Source organism: Saimiri boliviensis, chromosome 13 (genome assembly GCF_048565385.1).
Source record: "Saimiri boliviensis isolate mSaiBol1 chromosome 13, mSaiBol1.pri, whole genome shotgun sequence".
Taxonomy (NCBI): Eukaryota; Metazoa; Chordata; class Mammalia; order Primates; family Cebidae; genus Saimiri; species Saimiri boliviensis.
Genome location: NC_133461.1, coordinates 42,838,683 through 42,861,114, shown reverse-complemented (window position 1 = coordinate 42,861,114; position 22,432 = coordinate 42,838,683). Strand labels below are relative to the sequence as shown.

The 22,432-nt window shown below is 39.0% G+C and overlaps 1 protein-coding gene across 2 annotated transcripts; it reads right to left on the bottom strand.

The window, feature by feature from the left end:
- Positions 1-7,057: 7,057 nt before the first annotated feature.
- ZNF24 (zinc finger protein 24) lies at positions 7,058-19,266 on the bottom strand. Of its 2 annotated transcripts, none has more exons than XM_003924735.4 (4): positions 19,177-19,266; positions 15,057-15,558; positions 14,659-14,806; positions 7,058-12,620 (listed from the first exon to the last, which is right to left on the bottom strand). In XM_003924735.4, the coding sequence occupies exons 2-4, from the start codon at positions 15,474-15,476 to the stop codon at positions 12,082-12,084; spliced, it is 1,107 nt and encodes a 368-aa protein (XP_003924784.1). In that variant the 5' UTR covers positions 15,477-15,558; positions 19,177-19,266; the 3' UTR covers positions 7,058-12,081. The 2 variants fall into 2 exon arrangements, with proteins under 2 accessions (XP_003924784.1, XP_010333734.1); XM_010335432.3 differs by having other exon boundaries at positions 19,167-19,248.
- Between the last annotated feature and the right edge of the window lie 3,166 nt (positions 19,267-22,432).

The following is a 22,432-nucleotide window of genomic DNA, read 5'->3' as shown; positions in this document are numbered from 1 at the left end:
GAGCCTAGAAATAAACCCTCCCATTGGCAACGGTGTTAAAACCATCCAATGAGGAAAGGACCATCTTCTCAACAAATAGAATTGGGAAGACTGCATAGTCACATGTAAAAGAATGAAGTTGGACCCTTACAATATGCTGTATACAGAAATTAACAACAACAACAACAAAAATGCATCAAAGACCTAAACATGAGAGCTACAATTATAAAGCTCTTACAAGAAAATGGGGAAACTTTCATGACATTGGATATGGCAGTGATTCTTTGGATATGACAGTAAAAGCACAGGCAACAACAAAACCCAATTTAAAAATTGGGCAAATGGCTTGAATAGCTATTCCTCCAAAGAAGGTATATAAATGGTCAATAATCACATGACGAGATGCTCAACATCCTTAATCATTAGGAAAGCACATCTTCCATAATTTTTTCTTTTTTTTGAGACAGAATATCACTCTGCCACCCAGGCTGGAGTGCAATGGTGCAATCTTGGCTCACTGCAACCTCTGCCTCATGAGTTGAAGAGATTCTTGTGCCTCAGCCTCCCAAGTAGCTGGGATTGCAGATGTGCACCACCATGCCTAGCTCATTTTTGTATTTTTAGTAAAGAAAAGGTTTGCCCTGTTGGCTGGTCTAGTCTTGAAATCCTGGCCTCATGTGATCCACCTGCCTTGGGCCCCCAAAGTACTGGAATTACCGGTGTGAGCCACTGTGCCTGGCCATTTTAGTCTTATTATACTTGGTGTGATTATTTACATAAAGTACAGCAAGAATAATTATTTGCCATATAGAATCCTTTTTAAAAAAAAAAAAGATTGGTTTGGCTGGAACTTTATTCCATAGGAATCTCTGGTTAGACTTTTTAAAGCCTAGAGCCCCACCATGGATGTATTTGAACCTACAAATACTTGTATGAATTGAGTGAACTCCTTTTGTTTCAAGGTCTTATAATAATTTGGGGTCTCCTGGACCTGTCAGAAAGTGACATTTTTTCCACAGGTCAGAAATCCTGCACAGGGACTACACAGACAAAATATAAGACCAGTTTCTCCAAGGAGCTTTTATTAGTTCTCTAAGTAAACCCCAATTTTTAAAATCAATCTGAAAGCATGCTATTCCAGTCAAAGGCTTAATAAAACAAAATTAAAAGTGTCTCTAATTGTGTCTGTTACAAAAGAAGACAGATTCTTATTGCACTTAGGCAAACAACTGTATTGCCACAAATTAAGAAAACTCGCAAATAGTTTTCAAATTCTAGAGAAGTCAACTAGAAAGAAATATGTTCCAAATTTTGCTTACAGAAGTATACTTTACTCAATTATTAAAAGCTGTAAATAGCGCAAAAGAGAAAAAAGTTTTCTTGATTTTGAAAAACACAACAAAAAGGATCAGCAATGTTTTAAAGAAAAGATCAAAGAAAGATTATTTCAGGGTTTTTTGTTGTTTTGAAACAGGGCCTGGCTCTGTCACTCAGACCAGAGTGCAGTGGTGTGTTTACAGCTCACTGCAGCCTCAACCTCCTTTAGCCTCTCGAGTAGCTGGGACCACAGGCATACACCACTATGCCCAGATTTTTGATTGATTGATTGTGGAGACAGGATCTCCCTATATTGCTCAGGCTGGTCTCAAACTACTAGTCTCAAACTCCAGTAATCCTCTGGCCTCAGCCTCCCAAAGTGCCGGGATTACAGGCATGAGCCACTGTGCCCAGCCTATTTTGATCTTCTACTAGGTAAATCCATACAATTAACTCTTGTTCTGCCCAATATTGGGCCAACAGTCCTCATGAAAACATCAGCTTTCTATGCAGTCCTGCAAGTTCTTTGTTTTTGTTTTTTTCTATTTCAATGGCACAGTCTCTAAAGTTATCAGAAACCTTCATTCAAGAGCACCCATGAGAATTTTATAGCTGATTATAAACCACCTCTTGAAAAGGATCAAGACAATTTTCTGTGAATGACAAAAGTATTAGGACAGCCACAGTTAAAGACACAATTAACAAGGAAATCTGGCCATCTCTGTGGCACACAAAAATTTCACATCACCATAATTATTACTCTTAACAAGTATTGAGACATACCAGAATTATAGGACTCACCACAATTTTGGGACCATTCTGTGTTCATTTTTATTTAGTTCAAAATATATTTTGAGATTTCTTCTTTGACCCATGTGTTATTTAAAAATGTGTTGTTTAATCACCAAACATTTTGAGATTTTCTAACTATATTTATTGATTTCTAGTTTAATTCCATTGTGGTCTGAGAGCAAACATTGTATGATTTCTACTCTTGTAAACTTGTTAACATGTGTTTTGTGGCCTAGAATGTGGTCTGTCTTGGTGAATATTCCATGTGGACTTGAGAAGAATATGTATTCTGACATCTTAGGTGAAATGGTATATAGATGTTCATTATATCCAGTTGTTGATGGTGCTGTTGAGTTCAACTATGTCCTTACCTATTTTTTGCCTGCTGGATCTGTTCATGTTTTATGTAGGGACATTGAAGTCTCTGACTATCATGGTGGATTCATCTATTTCTCCTTGCAGTGTCATCAGTTTTGCCTCATGTATTTTGAACTGTTGTCAGGCACATACATGTTAAGAATTGTTATGTCTTCTAGGAGAATTAATCCTTCTATCATTATGTAATACTCCTGTTATCCCTGATATTTTTCCTTGTTTTGATGCCTGCATTGTCTGAAATTAATATAGATGCTTCCACTTTTATTTGATTAATAATAATATGTCATATCTCTCTCCTTCCATTTACTTTTCATCTATTTTGGGAGTTCTATTTTAATCTATTTGGGAGGTGGTAGGAAAAGTTTTAGAGGAAAAATTTAAAAGATAGTTATAGGAAATAGTTACAAAACTTCTTGGAAGGCCCAGGGGTTGCATAGCTTCATTAAAAGGTTTGGCTGAAGGCAGCTGAATTCTCTTAGACGCTTAGGACGTAAATACATAGAAATATAGAGTTTATCTAAATAGCTTGTTTACTCAGTTGGTCCTAATACCAACCTTTGATCTTATGCACACAAAAGGTGGGGGACTGTTCTCTGGGGGGTGGGTGGTGTTGACAAAGTTAATTAACCAAGGTTAATTACTCAAGACCTTTGTCATTTAATCTGTACTAAATCAATGTGAATTTTGCTAGCTGGCCAGGGCCATGGCTGCTAACTCTTTACCAGACCCTTCTCAGTATTGGTGAGTGGCCTGGAACCTTAGCTGGACTGACAGGCAAAATATCTGTGTCAGTGTACATTATTCATTTGTTGTGCAAGCCTGGGTCTGTGGGTCAAACCCTGGCAATCTATTTTTGTTTTTATATTTAAGGCGGGTTGCATTCCTTGTAGACAATATGTACTTGGATATTGTTTTTTGATCCACTCTGACAATCTCTTTCAGTTGATGCATTTCAACCATTGATATTTCAAAGTGATTATTGACATACTTGAATTACCATATGTATTATTGTTTTCTATTTGTTACCCTTTTTTTTTTTTTTTTTGGTTACTGTTTTTGTCTTCTCTTTCTATGCCTCTTGTAATTTTTTTTTTTTAAATATGTGGTCTCACCATGTTGCCTGGCTGATCTCAAACTCCTGTGTCTAAGTGATCCTCCTACCTCAACCACCTGAGTAGCTGGCTCATGGGTCTCGTGATTTTATTTTATTTATTTATTTTTTGAGACAGAGTCTCACTCTGTTACCCAAGCTGGAGTGCAGTGGCATGATCTCGGCTCACTGCCACCTCCATCTCCTAGGTTCAAGCAATTCTCCTGTCTCAGCTGGGTCTACAGACATATGCCACCATGCCCAGCTAATTTTTTGTATTTTTAGTAGAGACAGGGTTTCACCATTTTGACCAGGCTGGTCTTGAACTCCTGACCTTGTGATCCGCCTACCTCAGCCTCCCAAAGTCCTGGGATTACAGGCATGAGCCACCACACCTGGCTGTGTCTTGTGATTTTAATTGAGCATTTTATATGATGCCATTTACTCTTTCTTTGTGTATTTTAACTTTTTTTAGTGTTTGCCCTTGTTTGTAATGTACATTCACAATTAATCCAAGTCCACTTTCAAATAACACTGTATCACTTCATAAGCAGTACAAGTACCTTATAAAAACAAAGTAATCCTAATTCCTCCCTCCCATCCCTTTTATCACTGGTGTTATGGATTTCACTTATGTATAAGCATTCTAATATAGGCATTTTATTGCAATAAATTTCCATCTAAGTAGTTTTAGCTGCATCCCATCGATTAAAATATTTTTCCATGTCTCCACTCTCTCTTCATCTTTGGGTACTCCAGTTACTATTATGCATAGGCTTCTGAAAGTTGTAACACAGCTTTTTGATGCTGTATTTTTTCCATTTTGGATAGTTTCTATTGCTACATCATAATTTTTTCTTATGTTTACTCTATTAATCTAATCCTGTGCATTAAAAAAAAAATCTCAGACATTGTAGTTTTCATCTCTAGAAGTTTAATTTGGTTATTTTTAGGCCTTCTTTATTTAACATGCTTAATATTGTCCCTAGTTTCTTGATCATAGGAAATACAGTTGTAATTGTTTTAACATGCTTCTCTACTAATTATTTGTCTTTTTCTGAGTCAGTTTTGATTATCTTTCATATTATTGTGAGTTATTTTCCTGCTTCTTTGCATGATTGATTTTGGATTGGATACCAAACGTGTATTGTGTCTCGTTGTGTGTTGGGTATTTTTAAAATACGCACACATACACATGTTCATGTCTGATTTAGGGACATTGTACTCTTGAGCTTTCTTCTGGGATGTGTTTATCTTCTCAGTCTTGCTTTTAAGTTTTTATGCAGTGTTTAGTGTTTATTTTTCTCCACAAAGTAGGCAAGATCCTTCCCTAATACTCTAACCCAGATTTTCTCAACCTTAGCACTACTGCCATTTGGGGCTCTTTGTTATAAACTGTAGGCTACTTAGTAACATTTCTGGTCTCTACCTACTAGATGCCAGTAGTGCCCATCTTCCCTGGTTGTGATAATCAAAAATTTCTCCTGGAGGACAAAATTGCCCTTGAGAATCACTGCTCTGATGCTCTATGAATTGTGAGGTTTTCTACTCTGGCTGATGATACGATTCCTGTCCCTTCATGAGTTCCAGTGATTTTTCCCTCTAATCCTTTTGGAGAGTTCTTTCCCCAAACTCAGGTAGTCTTACATATATGTGCTTGTAAGTACTCAACTGAATACTTGAGAGGGACTCTGCAGATCTCCACTGTTCTCGTTCTGTGCACTTACCTCCTCTCTGGTACTCTGCCCTGCAAAAGCTGGCCACTTGGCCTCCAGAACTCCTTGCTCCACCTTCTCAACTCAAGAAAACTGCCAGTCTCTGCCTGAGTCCCCTCTTTGGGAAGAATCCTATCTTCCCATTCTTTGCCTGTGTCTGCTATATTTTGTATGACATTTGTTCAGGCAGATCTGATCCCTATACTCCATCTTGGCCTGAAGGTTTTTGTGTGAGTGATAAAAATAGCATATCTATATGTTAATTAGACAAGCTCATAAGACAGAAAAAAAACTGATAATGTGAAAAAGATGAAGATTATTGAGTATGTCTTTGAGTAGGTGTGAGAAGACAGCTTGGATCCAGTGGAGAGATTAGCCTTAGGCAGCAGTTGATCTAAAGTTCAGAGGAAAGAAGGAAGCCATAAGGTTAACAAACCAATATATAGACACAGATTTTTTTGTTTTCTAAATATATATTTGTTGTAAATAATGGTGTGAATTAGATGGGGAGAGGTATATAGATGTTAGAACACTTATATAGGCATGTAGAGAACAGAAAACGTTAATGGGATGTTATTAGGATTATGGACTTGGGTGACTTTTTGGGTGATTTTTATTTCTAAACTTTTCCTATTACCTTTGTAAGAAAATATGTAAAGTAGTATTTTAAGAATTTAGATAAACTAGATGGAGATTTTGTTTTGTTCCACTGTTCTCAGCATCTTGTCACATTACTCATTTGCTCAAAACCTCTAATGGTCTTCCATTACATTAAAAGAAAAGTTCTATCAATAGCTAACCAGGTCCTCCATGATCCAGCTTCTCCCTGCCACTGTCACCACATTTATCTTTTTGGCTTCATCTACTCCCCCTCACGTTCATTCTGCTCTAGCCATACTTGCCTCTTTGCTTTCTTGAACAAATGAGGCATTGCTCCCACATCAAGTTGCTTTGCAATTGCTGTTTCCATGCCTGGAACATTCTCCAGTCTCATGGCTTGCTTCCTTATACTATCTTTTCTCCAATGTCTCTTTCTCAGTGAAACCTTCCCTGGCCAACCTATCTAAATTGCAGTATCTTTACTTCTTGACATTTTGTATCCCTTCCCTGATTTATTTTCTCCTTAACTACTTGCCATCATATGACATACAATATGCTCTTTTTAAAAAACTGTTTCTCATTTACTGCTGGTTTTCCACTGCCATAGTTTTTCACACACACAAGCAACAGATATAAATCCCAGAACAGTGCCTGACCCAGAGTAGGCATTTAAATGTACTGATAAAAGCTTGCAAAATGTTTTGCTCAATTTTGAAAGACATCTCTTTGAAAACTCCATCTTGGGAGACGTGATTAATCAGAGGTGCCAGGTGACATAGAACATTGCAACATTTCCTGCCGTAGACAAGAGCCCACGGTGAGGCTGCTCTGATCTGTGTTCATTCAGGTCTTGAGTCCACAGGTCTGAGAATGAAACAAAGAGCCAGAGAACCATGGAGTCGGGATGGAGGTCATTGGAAGGTCTCCAAGGGTTACATACAGGGGATGCTTGAGGGGCATGCCCCAAGAACAATGGTAGGAGATGGGTATGGCACTCAGTATAATCCCTAGTCTTAAATTGCAGGTTAATGAGTCTAAAGGAAGAAAGAAAGAACAGCTAAAGAGGCAATTGTGTAAAAAGCTGTTCATCCAGCCATTCCCAACATCAATATTCAGGTACGATTGGAATGTAAAGTGTATGTGTGTGGTATGTGTTACAGGGAGAGTAGAGTAACAAATGGCAAAATTTGACAGAGGCCAGATCATGGAAGGCCATGCTAATTTTATTAATTTATATAGTGCATAAAGTCTAAAATTTAAAATTACAAAGGTTTTCTACAAATCAATAAGAAAATACAAATAACCTATATTAGTTAGAACAGAAACCCAATTCAATTATCTTAAACAAGAAAGGGACTTTATTGGCTCACAAAACTTTAAAGTCCGGAGGTAGGGCAGGCTTTAGGCACAGCTGGATCTAGGGCCTCCAGAAAAACGACATCGGAACTTAGTTCTCTTTCCATTTCTGCTAGCATCCAAGTTTCTCCTCATACAGACTCTCTCTCTCCACATGGCACAAATTCAGGCTTACATGGTCCTTGGTTCCTGGGATCACCATAAAGCCTTCTTTCCAGTAGTTCCAGCAGAAGTTCTGTTGAGGGCTCTCCTTAGCCTGGCTTAAGTTATATACCCATTCTTTAATCACTATGGCTAGGAAGCTGTGGGACTCAGGAGGCCAGGCCTGATCACGTGCTCACCTAAACCACAGGGAATGGGTTCCCCACAAATAAATAAGAGTTGTGTTACCAGAAGATGGAGAAAGAGATGCTGAACAAACAAAGATATCCACACATAACCCAATAGAAAGCAGATAAAAGATACAAACAATCCACAGTAAAACTATAAATGGCCAATAATCACGAAAAGAACCCCAGTCTCAACATTTTTGGTAACAGGGAAATGCAAAATAAGAAAGGATTCTTTTTTCTTTGTAGCCCAACAGATAAAAACTATCAAGTGGAGCTATGGTTAGACAAGGAAATGAATACTTTCTATACAGTTGGTGAATATACAGTTATGAAGGCCTTTGGGAAGACTAAAGGTGGATAAAGAACAAACTCTTTGACCCAACAATCCACCTTACTGGACTCCAGCCTAAAGAAATATTCACACACATGCACAAAGACATCTGAATAGGATGTTTACTTTGGCAATGTAATAGTGAGAGGAAAAAAAAATTAAGGGAATAAATAATGGCATTTTCATATTCAATCCTATTCAACCATTAAAGAAATTTAAAGACCTGTTATCTGTTTTTGAGACCAAAGCAAGCTACAGAATATGAGATCCTACTTATGTAAAAAGTGTTTTTATGTGTCTATATATTTGTATGGAAAGGTGACTAGAGGATGTATGTTAAACTGTAAGTGGAATGTGATCGGCAGCATTGGAGAAAAGGGTCTCTCTATAAAGTTGTGTTATGTTTTATACAATGAGAGGATAGTCATTAGACTTTCATAATTAAAAAAGAAAAATGGGCAAAAGCATTCATAATAGGAAATGCAAATGGCCAAGAAACATGAAAAGATGTTCCTCCTTATTAATATTCAAAGAAGAGAAATTTAGCCTTTCAGATTGGCAAAACTTTTTAAGGATTCAGGGTTGGCAGGACAGTAGGCAAACAGGCACTCTGACTAATGATGGAATTGTAAATTGATAAAATCTTTGTGGTAGTATTCCTCAAAATTGCAAATGTGCATTCTGATCCAATAAATTTCTAGTTACTCATCCTACAGAAATACCCACACAAGTAGCAAAATACATGTACAGGAATGTTAACTATACCTTTATCTATAATGAACCTAATTATCAAGCCATGGGGGAATTAAAGGATATTCATGCAACAGAAATAGTATATAGTTATGAAAAAACAATGTCTTCATCAATGTAAGGGGAGAGGAGGCATGTCTCAGTGTAGTGCATGTGAAATGGGGTTATTCCTACTTTATATGGTAGCTGAGAATTAAGAGTTAATCCATGATAAAGCATGTAAAACAGTGCCTGCACAGCAACCACAGGTGTCAGCTATTAACACATTTTTGATTAAATAAGTATATGCCTAAATCTGGAAGAACAAACCAATTATGAGTTCTGGGTAACACTGTGAAAGGAAATATCCTTTTTTCATTTTACATTTCTGTACTGTAAAAAATTCAAACCAGCAATGTTTAATAGCTTTCACATTTGTTAAACCATAAACACACATTTATAAAGGTTTAACAGTCACCACCCATGGCATGGTACATATGTCCCTGGAGTCTACCAAACCAGCCAGATCCGAGTTTTATCTCTAATCAGCGACATGCAAGCCACATGATCTCTGAATCTTGCTTTCCTAGTCTACAAATGTAACTGAGACAGGTATAGTGTCTAATCCAATGCCTAGCATGCAGATTATTTCAATACATGTAACCCTCCCTTCAATTTCCATGAATATGAGACATATTGCTAAAGATCAAGTACCAACTGGGTATGACTATAGGGAGTTTAACCTCCAAGAAAGACAGAAGAAAAAAACCAGCAAATGCTCAGTGGCTACTGGGCAGGTATCAGCAGTCTGCATGACCTAAAATGACTGCTCATTTGCAAAACCAAACAGATGTTCTGGCTATGCCACTGCTTGACAATTGCCACATCACCACTTCATCAGAAACTAGGCACTCCCCCAAATTTCTATGACTATCTGTGTGGGTATAAATGAATGTGTGGATGGAATTTAAAAATTACTAGTTATTTAAAATCTATTTTTCTAGTGGGGACTAAGCCTAACAGAAAGTACACATCTTATTTCCTCCTCTTGTGTGCCACCATCCAGTTGTTTTTGTTTTTGTTTTTGGTCCAGTCCCTTTTCCCCACAGAGCTTTACCGTAGCCTCAGAATCCTTTCTGAACAATGTACAGATATTAGAGTAGGCAAGACAAAAACAGTATATGCCAACCCTAATACTACTTTTTCTACACTCACATTACCAAGTATCTTTGGCATTTATGATGAATCCATCACAGGGAAGCTTCCTTGTATATACGATCTTAAAAAGCATGACATAACAGCCATTGAGAAGTTGCTCCCTTCTTACCTACTCTGATACAAGAATTCTGTCATCCCAGCTCTCTTCCAAATATGCCACCTCAAAACCTACTTGGAAAGAAGCCAGTTATAAATAAATAAATCAACTCATCATTTACCTTAGAGCAGAGGAGTTTATAGCTTTATTGGACATTGACTTGTTTCCCCTCAGCCACAAAAAGACCCAAACAAAAGTCCCTACATTTTCTTGTATAACTTAAAATACATTATATCATTACTACATATTTATACTTCAATAAATCTTAATCTATAAAGCACATTTCTTATAATTGTTATCAGAAAACCTATAAACAAGCTCCATTCTGCCTCACTTCTCCACCAGCTGGCCTTGCATTTATTACTATGCTTTTTAATAGGCTCATGCAAAATCTCACCTTCCATTTTTAAACTTGATCCTAGCACCAGATATAACTGAAATCTCTGAACTAGGAAGTATTTGTATTCACATGGGCCATTTTCCACACAATGATGCCCATTATAGAAAAGCCTTCTCTCATATTCTATATTTTAACTTCCAGAGTTTTCCACTAAACAGTAGAACCACAGTACTTGGGATTCTCAGCCAAGGAGTATATAATCCTACTACTACAATGAATTACTTTAATACATTTTTAAAAATGTGTTAAGACTGAAAATTAAAAAAAAAAAAATTCAATTCTGATAGGTTAATAAACTAGTTGTTAATAGTCTAATTGTTTATTTTTTTTTAAATAGAACAGTCCATTCAACTTAACATGTACGTACAACCTCAATGCTATTAGAGATTGATTAGTTCTTTAAAATGATTTACAAACTTCCAAATTGTGATCCAGTATTGTGGACTCACCTCTGAAGAACACTGGAGAGTCGGCTAACTCTTTGAGCCAAGTTCTCCTTCCCCTCCAAATATAACACCCTGGTAAGAGAACTACAGTTCTGGGAAACTTACAGATGACCTCCCCTGGGGAATGCTCAGACAAGGGGGAAGAGGCTAACTTACATAAAACAGCTTTGTACCAAACCCCTATGATTTACAGTGGAAGAAATACCTACCTATTTATGGTAGGAGTACAGTACCTAGCACAGTGCCTTGTCGGTAGAAAATGTTTAATAATAAATGCATGGCTGCTTTTTTAGCCTGGTGTTCAACCCTTTTGTACCAAAGGAATAAAAAATAGGTAACCTGATACTTGTCCACCTGTTAGGGAATTTTCTGTCCTTAACAAAGATGAAGGCAAAATAATGATGAATTCAATCTTTATCTCTTTTTCTAAAAGCCATGACAGACCATCACCTTTATGTTTACATTTGCCCTTTAACCCTGCCATCCACTACAAAATTTTCCCTAGTGCTATAATTTCTACCTTCATTATTTTAAAATTATTTAGACTGTATACTTTTTAATAATATATGGAAAAACATTACTTTCATTAGTAAGATAACTCCAAATTATAGAGGATGAGTAGCTTTTGAATTTTCCTGCAGGCAGAATACATTTAGATAAATTCTTGATGCACTTCAATTCTAAGATCAAAGTATTTGTACATCCTCCCCAATCTAGATGTCCCATTCACTTTTTGATGTTTTATTACCAACACTTCTTATCTGAGATCTTATGGCTCATTTTGAGGCGTTTAGCCATCCTTTATCCTGTTTTCTCAAATGTATATTCAAATTAGGTAAAAGCAAACAAGGGTAAATTTTTAAAAGATGGTTTAAAATAGTTTTCAGACTTTGTAATTCCTATGTTGCCTTTTAATATAGAAGGTAATGTATCCTTATAAATAACATTTCAATGATCAATGCAGAAATAATGTTATTTGTCTTAAAGGAAACTTTCGAGAAAGGGACAAAGAATCAGGTAGTTCATTATTTGGAAAAGTAATAGAGACTATAAACATCACATGGAAAATTTAGGCATTAAGACCTGAATTAAGTTTAAAATTTCAGTTTCTAGGCAGGTACAACACCATTTCTTTCAAGATAAAATCGTAATGGTGAGTGAAGATTTTTACATTTCCCAGTGGATTTTCTGACAGTCAATTGGGAAAAAACTATTCTTTATCATTTCATATTTTAAATTTTGTCTTCATTTCTGAAGAAAAAGACCTGAGTGCTGATTCTTTTTTTTTTTTTTTCAATTCCTTAAACTTTCACAACATTCAGAAGTTTTTCTGCATTGTGTCTTCTCTGATGTCTAAAAAGATTTGAGCTTTGACTATATGATTTCCCACACTGAATGCATTCATAAGGTTTCTCCCCAGTATGGATTCTCTGATGATTAATAAGCCCCGAATTCTGGCTAAAGGCTTTCCCGCATTCAAGACATTTGTAAGGTTTTTCTCCAGTGTGGACTCTCTGGTGTTGCACAAGAATGGAACTTCGGCTGAATGCTTTCCCACACTCAACACATCCATAAGGTTTCTCCCCACTGTGAATTCTTTGATGAAGAATAAGGGCTGAGCCCTGACTGAAGTGTTTTCCACATTCATCGCATATATGTTGTTTCTTTCGAGAGGGATTTCTCTTTCTTTCAAATCTGCCCTTGGGGAAACAGGTTTCTCCATATTTAAAAATTTGAGGAACACCCATATTGAGAGTGCCAGGAACTTCATGGGATTCTACTGCTGAAGGAAGCTCCTGCTTTGGAGCTAGTGCTCCATTTTCAGTCCTACCATCATCATCTGAAATAAACAGAAAATGTAAATATCACTCATTATCTATTCAGGGAAAAAGGAACCTTAAAAAAATTTTTTTTAGTGAACTAAAATAGCTTGCACACATCTATAAACCACTGAAACTTGTGTTAAGGCCTATTTTCTAAAGAGAAAAAAATGAAATTACTCTGAAATAACAGAATACCATCATGATAGAAGAGATTCTATCTGAATAATACATAGGCAAGTGGTTTATAAATAGTCAGAAAACAAAGGGCAGAAAGACAGTAGATTATAAGATGTTAGGGAGACAAAGTAACGTGGATAGGTATGCATAAAACTTTGCACAAATAAAAATCAAATAAAATTGGCCATTAGAAAATCATTATAATGTTCTTTTGCTTTGAGAAAATCAGAAATCACATCAAAATATGAAGATGTACATTTAAAAAATATGTCAGAAAGTGGCTATTTCTGAAATGAACAAGACAAGTCAAGTCACAGTCATTAGATTAAAAGCAGAACACAGGAGTCTTGACAAGAAGGGCCAATGATAAGGGCCAATGTTAACTAAAGACATAACATAAAAATTCAATGTGCCCCTAATAAATGAAAGTTTTCCAATAAAAGAAGCTTGCCCTGTGTGGTATTTGTCATGGTACTTAGAAAAGCGGTCATTTCTAAGCCTCAGTGAAATGTGTCCAACGAAAGAAAAGCCTGAATTACCAACATGTGGTCCCATCACTCCCATTCAGGCAAAGAGAACACAAGTGTTATTTAAGACTTTTCTGAAACTTCATGCCTTACGGAGTTAAGATACAGTTCATACAGAGTGAGCAACTGCTTTCAGCAAAGAGGAAAATAGTAAATAATTAACAAGATAGTCAGGAGATTACGCTGAGAGAGAGACTGAAAGATTAGAGGGGGTTAGTGAGGCTTGGAAACTTGAAAAACAGGAGGAGTGAGCATGAAGATTAAGTGGAGACAAACAGCACAGAGGAAACAGAAATTCCCAAGTGTGGAAGAGACTTATGGGTGAAAAGTCATTCTAAAATTCAGATGATAAGTTGAAAATATCAGCCCCATATATCAAGGATGATGCTTCTCAAACTTTATTGCACAGAACGGCCATGAAACATGTAAAACTGCAGATTTTCAGCAGACTTAAGCCAAATCCCCAAAGCTCTGATTTGCTGGCACTGTCCCCTCAGATGTGAAGAAAACCTGCTCAGACCTCATTCAGTGGCATCCCAGCATCGTCTCCAACTACCTCAAGGAATGATTACCAAAGCAAAGTCAAACAAAATTTCCTTTTTGTTCACATAAACATAAGAAAGCAATCCAGCAGTTTTAGGAATATACTGGGCTATATCAAAGAATACACGTAAGTATATGGTGTTAATTGCCAATATATTGGGAAAGACTGGTCTCAGTGAATTAATACAACTATGAGCTTTTAAAAAAGCTTTTTCTGCATTTAGAGCATATTATAGCCAAGGAGCCTTTTTTTTTTTTCGTTAAGACTTAGACAAAGGAAAAAAATTACTCCAAGTATCATTTCTACAGAAGCAGCTTCTTTGAAGAAAATGACTCTAGGTAGGAGTTGAAGAAAATCAGAAATAGTTAAATATTTAGAAAGACTTCAGTGACGCACAACAAAAAGATTAGAAGAGGCTTCAGGTAAGCTTATTGTACCAACAGAATTTGGCAGGAGAATGAAAGTAAAAGGATGGAAAACAGATGACAAGTAATACTGAATGCAAAATAGAGGGACTTGGTCTATGGGTGGGTGTTTGCTCAAAGTAAGGCAAATGCTAGCCTGACATGGGCAAGTCCTTTTAGGAAGGAGACTGAAAGGGAAGAAAAGGCTGAAGATGTTAATGTCTAGGAATAAAAGATCTGAGGCCAGCAAAATCAACTTAATGAGAAATCAAGATCTTGTATCAGGTTGAGAGTCATCTGATTCCCCCAGATACCAAGCAGTGAGAGCAAGCAAAGTTCTGAACAAAAAGCCTATACTATACTCTATTTCACCCTCTAGCCTACACAGAGTTCTGGTCCTCACCACAGTGCCTTAAAGAATGGAGCTCCCAGGATGCCCATTTGAGCTGGTTCTCCACAGCATCAAGCTCAGAACTTGGTAATCCCTGAGCTTCTTCTTGAGATACCATGTCTTCTACTAGCACTTCCCGTTTTCGTCGACGGAGAGAAACCTGGAAATAGAAAGATTTGATTCAGAGAAGGAATTTTAATGAGAATCAGAACTAAAAACACGTAAGAGAAACCCCATAAAACATATATTGCAGAGGCCTAAATGGCAAAGCAGCAGATAACAGGGAGTGGTAGGGGAATGGGGAAGAAGGCATAAACATAACTCTAACTTAGTTGAGTGGAATTAATTCAGCATTTTTCCTACTGCGATGCCAGTGCTTCTCACCCAGGAAATGACAGAAGCAAGCTCACCGGTTGTCCAGGGTCATCAAGTTCACTCTCCAAATCCTCCAGGACTGTCACTGCCTCCTCTCCATTCTCTGGATGATGATCTCGAACCCAAGTCTGTAGCTCTTTGGGTAGGATGGCAACAAACTGCTCCAGAACTACCAGCTCCAAGATTTGTTCTTTTGTGTGTGTCTCTGGCCTGAGCCATAGACGGCAAAGTTCTCGGAGCTGGCTCACAGCCTCACGGGGCCCAGGTGAATCCTGGTATCCAAACTGCCTGAATCGCTGTCGGAAAATCTCTGGGTCAGGGAGATGGTTCCAGGGGATACTTGATCCCTCTTCACCATCAGGATCCTCCTCCAACTTCACTCTCAGAATTTTTTCCTCTTCATCAGGAGTTGGAATGATAAGTATTGAATCTTCTTCCACTGACTGTGCAGACATTCTGATTTATAATACTTCAGGAAAGGACAACTGAGGCAGAATATAAGCCTCAGGGCAATACCCTGTTTTCTTCACAGTACTCCTGAGGTACAAGAAATATAAAATACATAAATGAGCAAAAATATCTTTAGAATGTGGACTTACACTGATAAAAGAAGTAAAAGATACTTGTTAATTGACTGAATTACAAACTTCAACCAATAACCTACACCAAGAGTTGGCAAACTACAGCTTCATGGCCAAATCTAGCCTGTCGCCCATTTCTGTACAACACTTACATATAAAGAACAATTTTCACATTTTTAAATGGCTGTGGTTTTCAGCACAGAGCCTTAGAGAATGGAGCTCCCTAAAATTAAATACCTAATGATATTTTAGGGAATGGAGCTCCCCAAAATCAAATGAATACCTCATGACATGTGGAAATGATATGAAATTAACATTGTTTCCATAAATAATTGTATTTATTCATACTTCACACTACAATAGCAGAGATGAGTAGTTTCAACAGACTAGATGGCCTAAAAACACAACACAGTCATGTACTACTTAATGACATTGGGGTCAATGAAGGACCACAAAGACGACAGTGGTCCCATAAAATTATAATGGAGCTGAAAAATTCAAGATTCACCTAGTGACACTGTAGCTGTTTTAAGGTCAATGCATTACTCACATGTTTGTGGTGATGCTTGTGTAAACAAACCTGCTGTTTTGCCAGTTTAGCACTTACAGTTATACATAGTACATAAAACTTGGTAACTAAGCAGACAAGAATGATGAAAAAAAACGGTAACAATAACAAACAACTATGTTACTACTGGTTTCTGTATTTACTATACTATACTTTTTTATACTATACTATTTTAGAGTGTGCTCCTCCTACTTATTAAAAAAAAAGTTAACTGCAAAATGGCTTCAGGCAGGTCCTTCAGGAGGTATCATGGAGATGACGGCTCCATACATGTTACTGCTCCTGAAAACCTTCCAGTGGGACAAGATGTGGAGGTAGAAAACAATGTTATTGATAATCCAGACCCTGTGTAAGCCTAGGTATGTGTTTGTCTTAGCTTTTAACAAAAAAGTTCCAAAAACAACAAAAAAAAAAAACTGGCCAGGTGCAGTGGCTCATGCGTGTAACCCCAGAACTTTAGGAGGCTAAGGCAGGAAGATCACTAAAGTCCAGGAGTTCAAGGCTCCAGTGAGCTATGACTGCACCACTGCATTCCAGCCTGGGCAACAGAGACACAGTCTCTAAAAATTAAATTTAAAAATAGCAAAAAGCTTACAGAATAAGGATATAGTTATACAGCTGTACAATGTGTTTGTATTTTAAGCAAAGTATTATTACAAAAGAGTAAAAAAGTTAAAAAAAAAAAAATTAAAAGTTGGCTGGCTGTGGTGGCTCACACCTGTAATCCCAGCACTTTGGAGGCCAAGGCAGGTGGATCACACGGTCAGGAGTTCGAGACCAGCCTTACCAACATGGTGAAACCCTGTCTCTACTAAAAATACAATAATTAGCTGGGCATGAAACTGCACACCTGTAATCCCAGCTACTCAGGACACTGAGGCAGAACTGCTTGAACCTGAGAAGCAAAGCTTGCGTTGAGCCAAGATCAGGCCACTGCACTCCAGCCTAGGTGATGGAGCAAGACTCCATCTCAAAAAAAAAAAAAAAAGTAAAAGTTTGCAAGTGAAAAAGTTCCAGTAAGCTAAGGTTAACTATTGAAGAAAAAAAGTTTTCTTAATAAATGTAGTGTAGCCTAAGTGTTCAGTGTTTATAGTCTATTGGAGTGTACAGTAATGTCCTAGGCCTTCAAATTCACCACTCACTCACTGACTTCTCAGAGCAACTTCCAATCCAGCAAGCTCCATTCATAGTAAGTGCCCTGTACAGGCATATCTTTTTTTTAAAACCTTATATACCATATTTTATTCTCTCCTTTCTATGTTTTGATACACAAATACTTAGCATTGTGTTACAATTCTCTACAGTATTCAGTAAAGTAACATGCTGCTCAAGTTTGTAGTCTAGTCGCAACAGCTATACCAGATAGCCTAAATGTGTACTAGGCTACACCATCTAGGTTTGTGTAAGTACATTCTATGATGTTCACCCAAGGATGAAATAGCCTAACATATTTCTCAGACCGTAGCAGTATCGGTAAGTTATTCATGACCTTATTCACTATATGACCGCTCAAACAAAAAGTTTGCCAATCATGACCTACTAAGACAACAAACCCTTTGTCGATATCAGAAGAAACCAATTAAGAACCAGACTACTTCAGTGCTTTCAAAATGTGCCTGACTGTGGAACCCATTATTTGCAATTTAGGACTGGTGTTTCCTGACACACACAGGTCAACTCAAAAGGAAGTTTCGCTTTATTATTACGTGCTTTAAAAATATTTTTAAGGTCTTTAAGAACTCCTTGGACTCAAAATATATGTGAAAAAATGTTCACTTGCTAAGTAACAGATCACATAATATTGAAAAGATCATATATGAAAAACAGATTACAGAATTTTGAAAAATTATCTTGCACATAATATGTAATTATTCAGTCTTCCATCACACCATAAGTACACTTATATTTATAATGATAGGCATTAATCGCAATAAATTCTATTAAGAAAAGGCACTCACATAAGCACCTTAACTTCTTGCAGTGGTCCACTGTCTTGTCCTTACACTGGATGACTCACTCCCCAGCTTTTACCTTCAGGAAAACTCTATGCTGTTCCTGGACCTTTATTATTTGCACTATCACGCCCGAGTTGTTGTTTATGTCACATACTAGCAACGAGCAATTCAGCCTACTCTATTTATTTACCCAGGGCCCAGAATCTGAACAATAACAACTTTAAAAAATTTATTGTAACTCAAGCAAGATGAAGGCTGAATCAGAAAAGGCCTTATCAGACAAATAATACATACTGGTTTAATTAAATATTCTGGAGTGTGGTGGCCTTATAAATAAGGTCTAGCCAACACTCATTCGTTTCTATTCCAAGACCTGCTTATCAATGGTGCAAGTATTTTTACACAAATTTCTTTTCCTTTTACGTTGTAGCACATACTACTTGTGGGACATGGAGGGAAGGCCCACGGTCCCGACAACGTTTGGGCAGGGTACCTGGTCCCAGGTGATCGCCCACCTCACTGCTGCACTGACCCCTGTGTAGACCGACCCAGGCCCAACGTCCTCTAGCCCCTCTTCCCAGCACTCAGGACAGCGGATTTCAGATGACCAAAAGGCCACCCTGTGACAACACCGTCGGAACCATGGCACTTCCGCCCGCTGCCGGCGAGACTACAGATCCCAGCAGCCCCGCGCAAGTTCCGCCCCACTCCCGCCTCCCAACACGACTCCCAGAACCCTCCGCGATACGCCAGGGCCTCGAAATAGAACAAAACGGGCCAGTGGGGGAGGGGGAAGGTGAGGGTCTCGGAGGACACAGAGGGTCAGAGGACGCTCCGCAGATGCCGAAGACCCAAGCAGGTCTCCCGCTCCCGCCTACCTCTCCCCGCCCCATAACTGCTAGGCGCGGAGGCCGCGGCCCGTTCCCTGCGCCTCTCGGGAAGCTGAGGAAGGTCCGCGGCAGGCTTCCCCGCCGGCTCCTACTAAGACGGCCGCAGACCCTAGCCCGGTGTCCCCCTCCCTCTCATAACGTCCCCGCACACCGGCGCAAACCTCCGGCTCAGGAACTGCAGCAGCTTCGCTGTCCACGGCAGACGCAGAAACGCCGCTAAGAAGCCTTTTCCCAGAAGCCCCCGGCGCGGGCTGCTTCCGGTCTGCGGGCCCGAGGAGGCGGGGAGAGGTGAAGCCCACGTTGCCATGGAGAAGCGCCCCGGGCGGGGGAGGGGCGGCCCCACGACAATGACCGCATTGAGGCTGCGCTTGGCCTCGCGCCTCTCGAACAGCCCAGCGTCCTCGGGACCGTTTAAAAGAAAAGAAAAGAAAAAAAGAGAGAACTCTGCCATTAAGATAGTCCTTACAGTTTCGCAAGCCCCTTCACACGCATTATCTTGTGGATCCTCTCGGTAATCCCCTGCAAGAAGGAATGAAAGCGAGTATTTGTGAACGCTTACTACAGTGTGCCAGGCGGTCTCGTCGTGCTTTACATGTCATTTGTTTTTCACGAATAAATGATGTAGGAACTTTCATTATCCCCATTTAACAGCTGAGATAGTTGAGGCACAAATAACGTAAATAACTTGACAAGAGCTCACAACTCAGTTGTGGGTAGCAACATTTGAAACCAAGACGTGATTCAGATCTTTGGCTCCCACTACTTATGTCATAGAGCTTAATTCTGACCAATTTATCTGTCAGGAAAACCAGAAGAGACAAGAGTTTTGGCAGTGGATGTCACGGTGAATTTGAAAAATGCATGGTCATTTTCAAGCTGGGCATTTTATACCATAAAACAGCTGCTGATGCGATCATTCAAAATTACAAATCAGACCACTTTGCTCCCCTATTTAAAGGTCTCCAAATTATGCCATAATAATTTATGGCATAAAAACTTTTTATGATGATCTGTAAGGCCCCTGTGGTCTGTTGCCTGCCCGCAACCCCAGTCCCTGGCGCCCCCAATCACCTCAGCTCTTCAGCTCATTGTGGCCCAGGATCCTCAGTCTCACAGTCTGCCTTTCATGGCACATGGCCCTTCATGGCACTATTATTGATGGAAGTGATTTTATTTATTTACTTGTTTTTTGTTCTGTCTGTAAGTCCTTTAAGGGCAAGGACCTTGTCTGTCTTGCTCACTACGGATCCCATCCTAGTCCCAGGATGCTGACTGCCTTTGGTAAATAGAGAACTCGATAAATATTTGTTGAATAAATAAATAAATTGTGAGCTGATTACATTACTGCCTTTAGGTCACATGTCTGGCATCAGACACCACACAAAGGAGCCCTGTTGTTTAAGGACGTGTCAAAAGTGTAGGTCCAGCCTTCTATAAGCATTCCAGTATCCTCAGGCTTCGACTTTTTGGTTCATTCGGGAAAATGCCCTCCGCAAAGTGTCCTCAGACTCTGCTGGATTCATGAATGAGAGAGCAAGTGAGCGAGCAGCTGATGGTATTGCACTGCTTTTCACTCTGACCAGAGCTCTTCTCACAACCCCTGCTAACACTCTTCATTGCAGGAAGCTTCAGAAATCCAGCCCTTTCATTCTGCTTCTTGGATAGGACCAGTAAGCAGCTTGGCTCTTCTTCCCAACCTTTCCACTCTTTTCTGATTCGTAAAGGCTAACTGAAGGCATGTTTGTTTTAAGAGTTTTTACATCTAATTAATGTTTGAAGACAAAAATGATAAATCTCAAAACAAAACCTTGGGGAAGTTAAAAATGCTGCAGAATTTTACAGAACACTTTTCCTGTGATTATATTGTTTGTTTTTGAGATAGGGTCTTCATCCATCATCCAGGCTGTAGTGCAGTGGTACAGTCTTAGCTCACTGCAGCTTCGACCTCCAGGAGTGATTCTCCCACCTCAGCCTCTTGAGTAACTGGGCATTTTATACCATAAAATAGCTGCTGATGTGATCATTTAAAATTACAAATCAGACCACTTCACTCTCCCATGTAAAGGCTTCTATTTTATGCTGTAATAATTTATCTTGAAATGCTTATGGAAGGCTAGACTTATACTTTTGACAAGTCCTTAAACAACAGGTGTGCTCCACCATGCCCCGTTAATTTTTTTGTTTGTTTTTCACAGAAGAGGTCTTCCTATGTTTCCCAGGCTGGTCGCCAATTCCTGGGCACAGGTGACCGTCCTGCCTTGGCCTCCTGAAGTGGGCACAGGTGACTCTTCCGCCTTGGCCTCCTAGATTGCAGGCGTGAGACACTGTGGCTGGCCTCCATTCTGTTATTCCTAATTCTTTCTAAAATACTAAATGGAAATCACAGTGAGGTTTTTCTCACTAAATTACTCTTTTGAGGGCAGAGGCCAATAATACCTGCTTTGAAACACCATCCTTCTGAAGTCCTCTGGGATTTTTCCTGAATGATGTCCCTTGATGCCATCTTAAAGATCTAGTCAAGATAGAACATCATGTTCCTCTGGGCAACCTGAATGGAGGGAGCAGATTCATGCCAGGGCCTGATAACCTTGCACATATCCGCATAGGCCACATAGGTAATGTGTGAACAACAGCTGATCTGAGTCTTGGAGAACACCTTAGGATCCTCCCAGAAGATGAGCACACAGGATGCTTGTCAGCAGCTACTGCAAGGCCATTTCCCACTCAGCTCCTTGTCTTCCACGAAGACTGTCATGAGGCAGTTGATCATTGCTTCCTGGGTTCCAATGAGTCATTCTGCCTTACCCACTTAGAGTATAGCTGCAGGTTATAACAAGGCTTAGCTGCAGCATGGCATTAACCCCTCAGCAACCAGGTGTCCACAATGCATGCTGTAGTCATCCAGCCCCTTCTGTTTTGGTGTCGTCATTTTGGTATCTGAGACAAAAGCTCAAGGAGAGCTGGCATTTTATTTGCTTTCAATGTCTGTGTAAATAATAACATGTTTAAATTCAAAAAGAGCTAATTTCTTTACCAGCAAAATCTTTCAACCTTGCCTTGCCTTAATAGCAAACACCTGATTCATTAAAATGAATAAAACAACCAGACATATACTACCTGGCTACCAGAGATATAGAGATAAATAAAATGAAGTCATGATTCCTTCTTTGTTTTTCCCTTTAAAAGAGATGGGGTCTCACTCTGTTGCCCAGGCTGGAGTGCAGTGGCATGATTACAGCTTGCTGCAGCCTCGAGCTTCTGGGCTATAGGGATCCTCCCACCTCCTAAAATGCTGGGATTACAGGTGTAAGCCACCATGTCCAGTTTGATTCTGTCTTGTTAAGGAAATAACCAAAAAAAAACCAAGTATTCACAAGGCAGTGTAGAAATGCTACACTAGAGAAGAGCAGAATGTCT

Excerpts from the sequence above, each read along its gene's own strand:
- ZNF24 (XM_003924735.4), bottom strand. The coding sequence starts at position 15,476 with ATGTCTGCACAGTCAGTGGAAGAAGATTCAATACTTATCATTCCAACT. Across the intron at positions 14,807-15,056 it reads TTGATGACCCTGGACAACCG|GTTTCTCTCCGTCGACGAAA; the intron begins GTGAGCTTGCTT and ends TTCTATTTCCAG. Across the intron at positions 12,621-14,658 it reads CCATTCTTTAAGGCACTGTG|ATGATGATGGTAGGACTGAA; the intron begins GTGAGGACCAGA and ends TGTTTATTTCAG.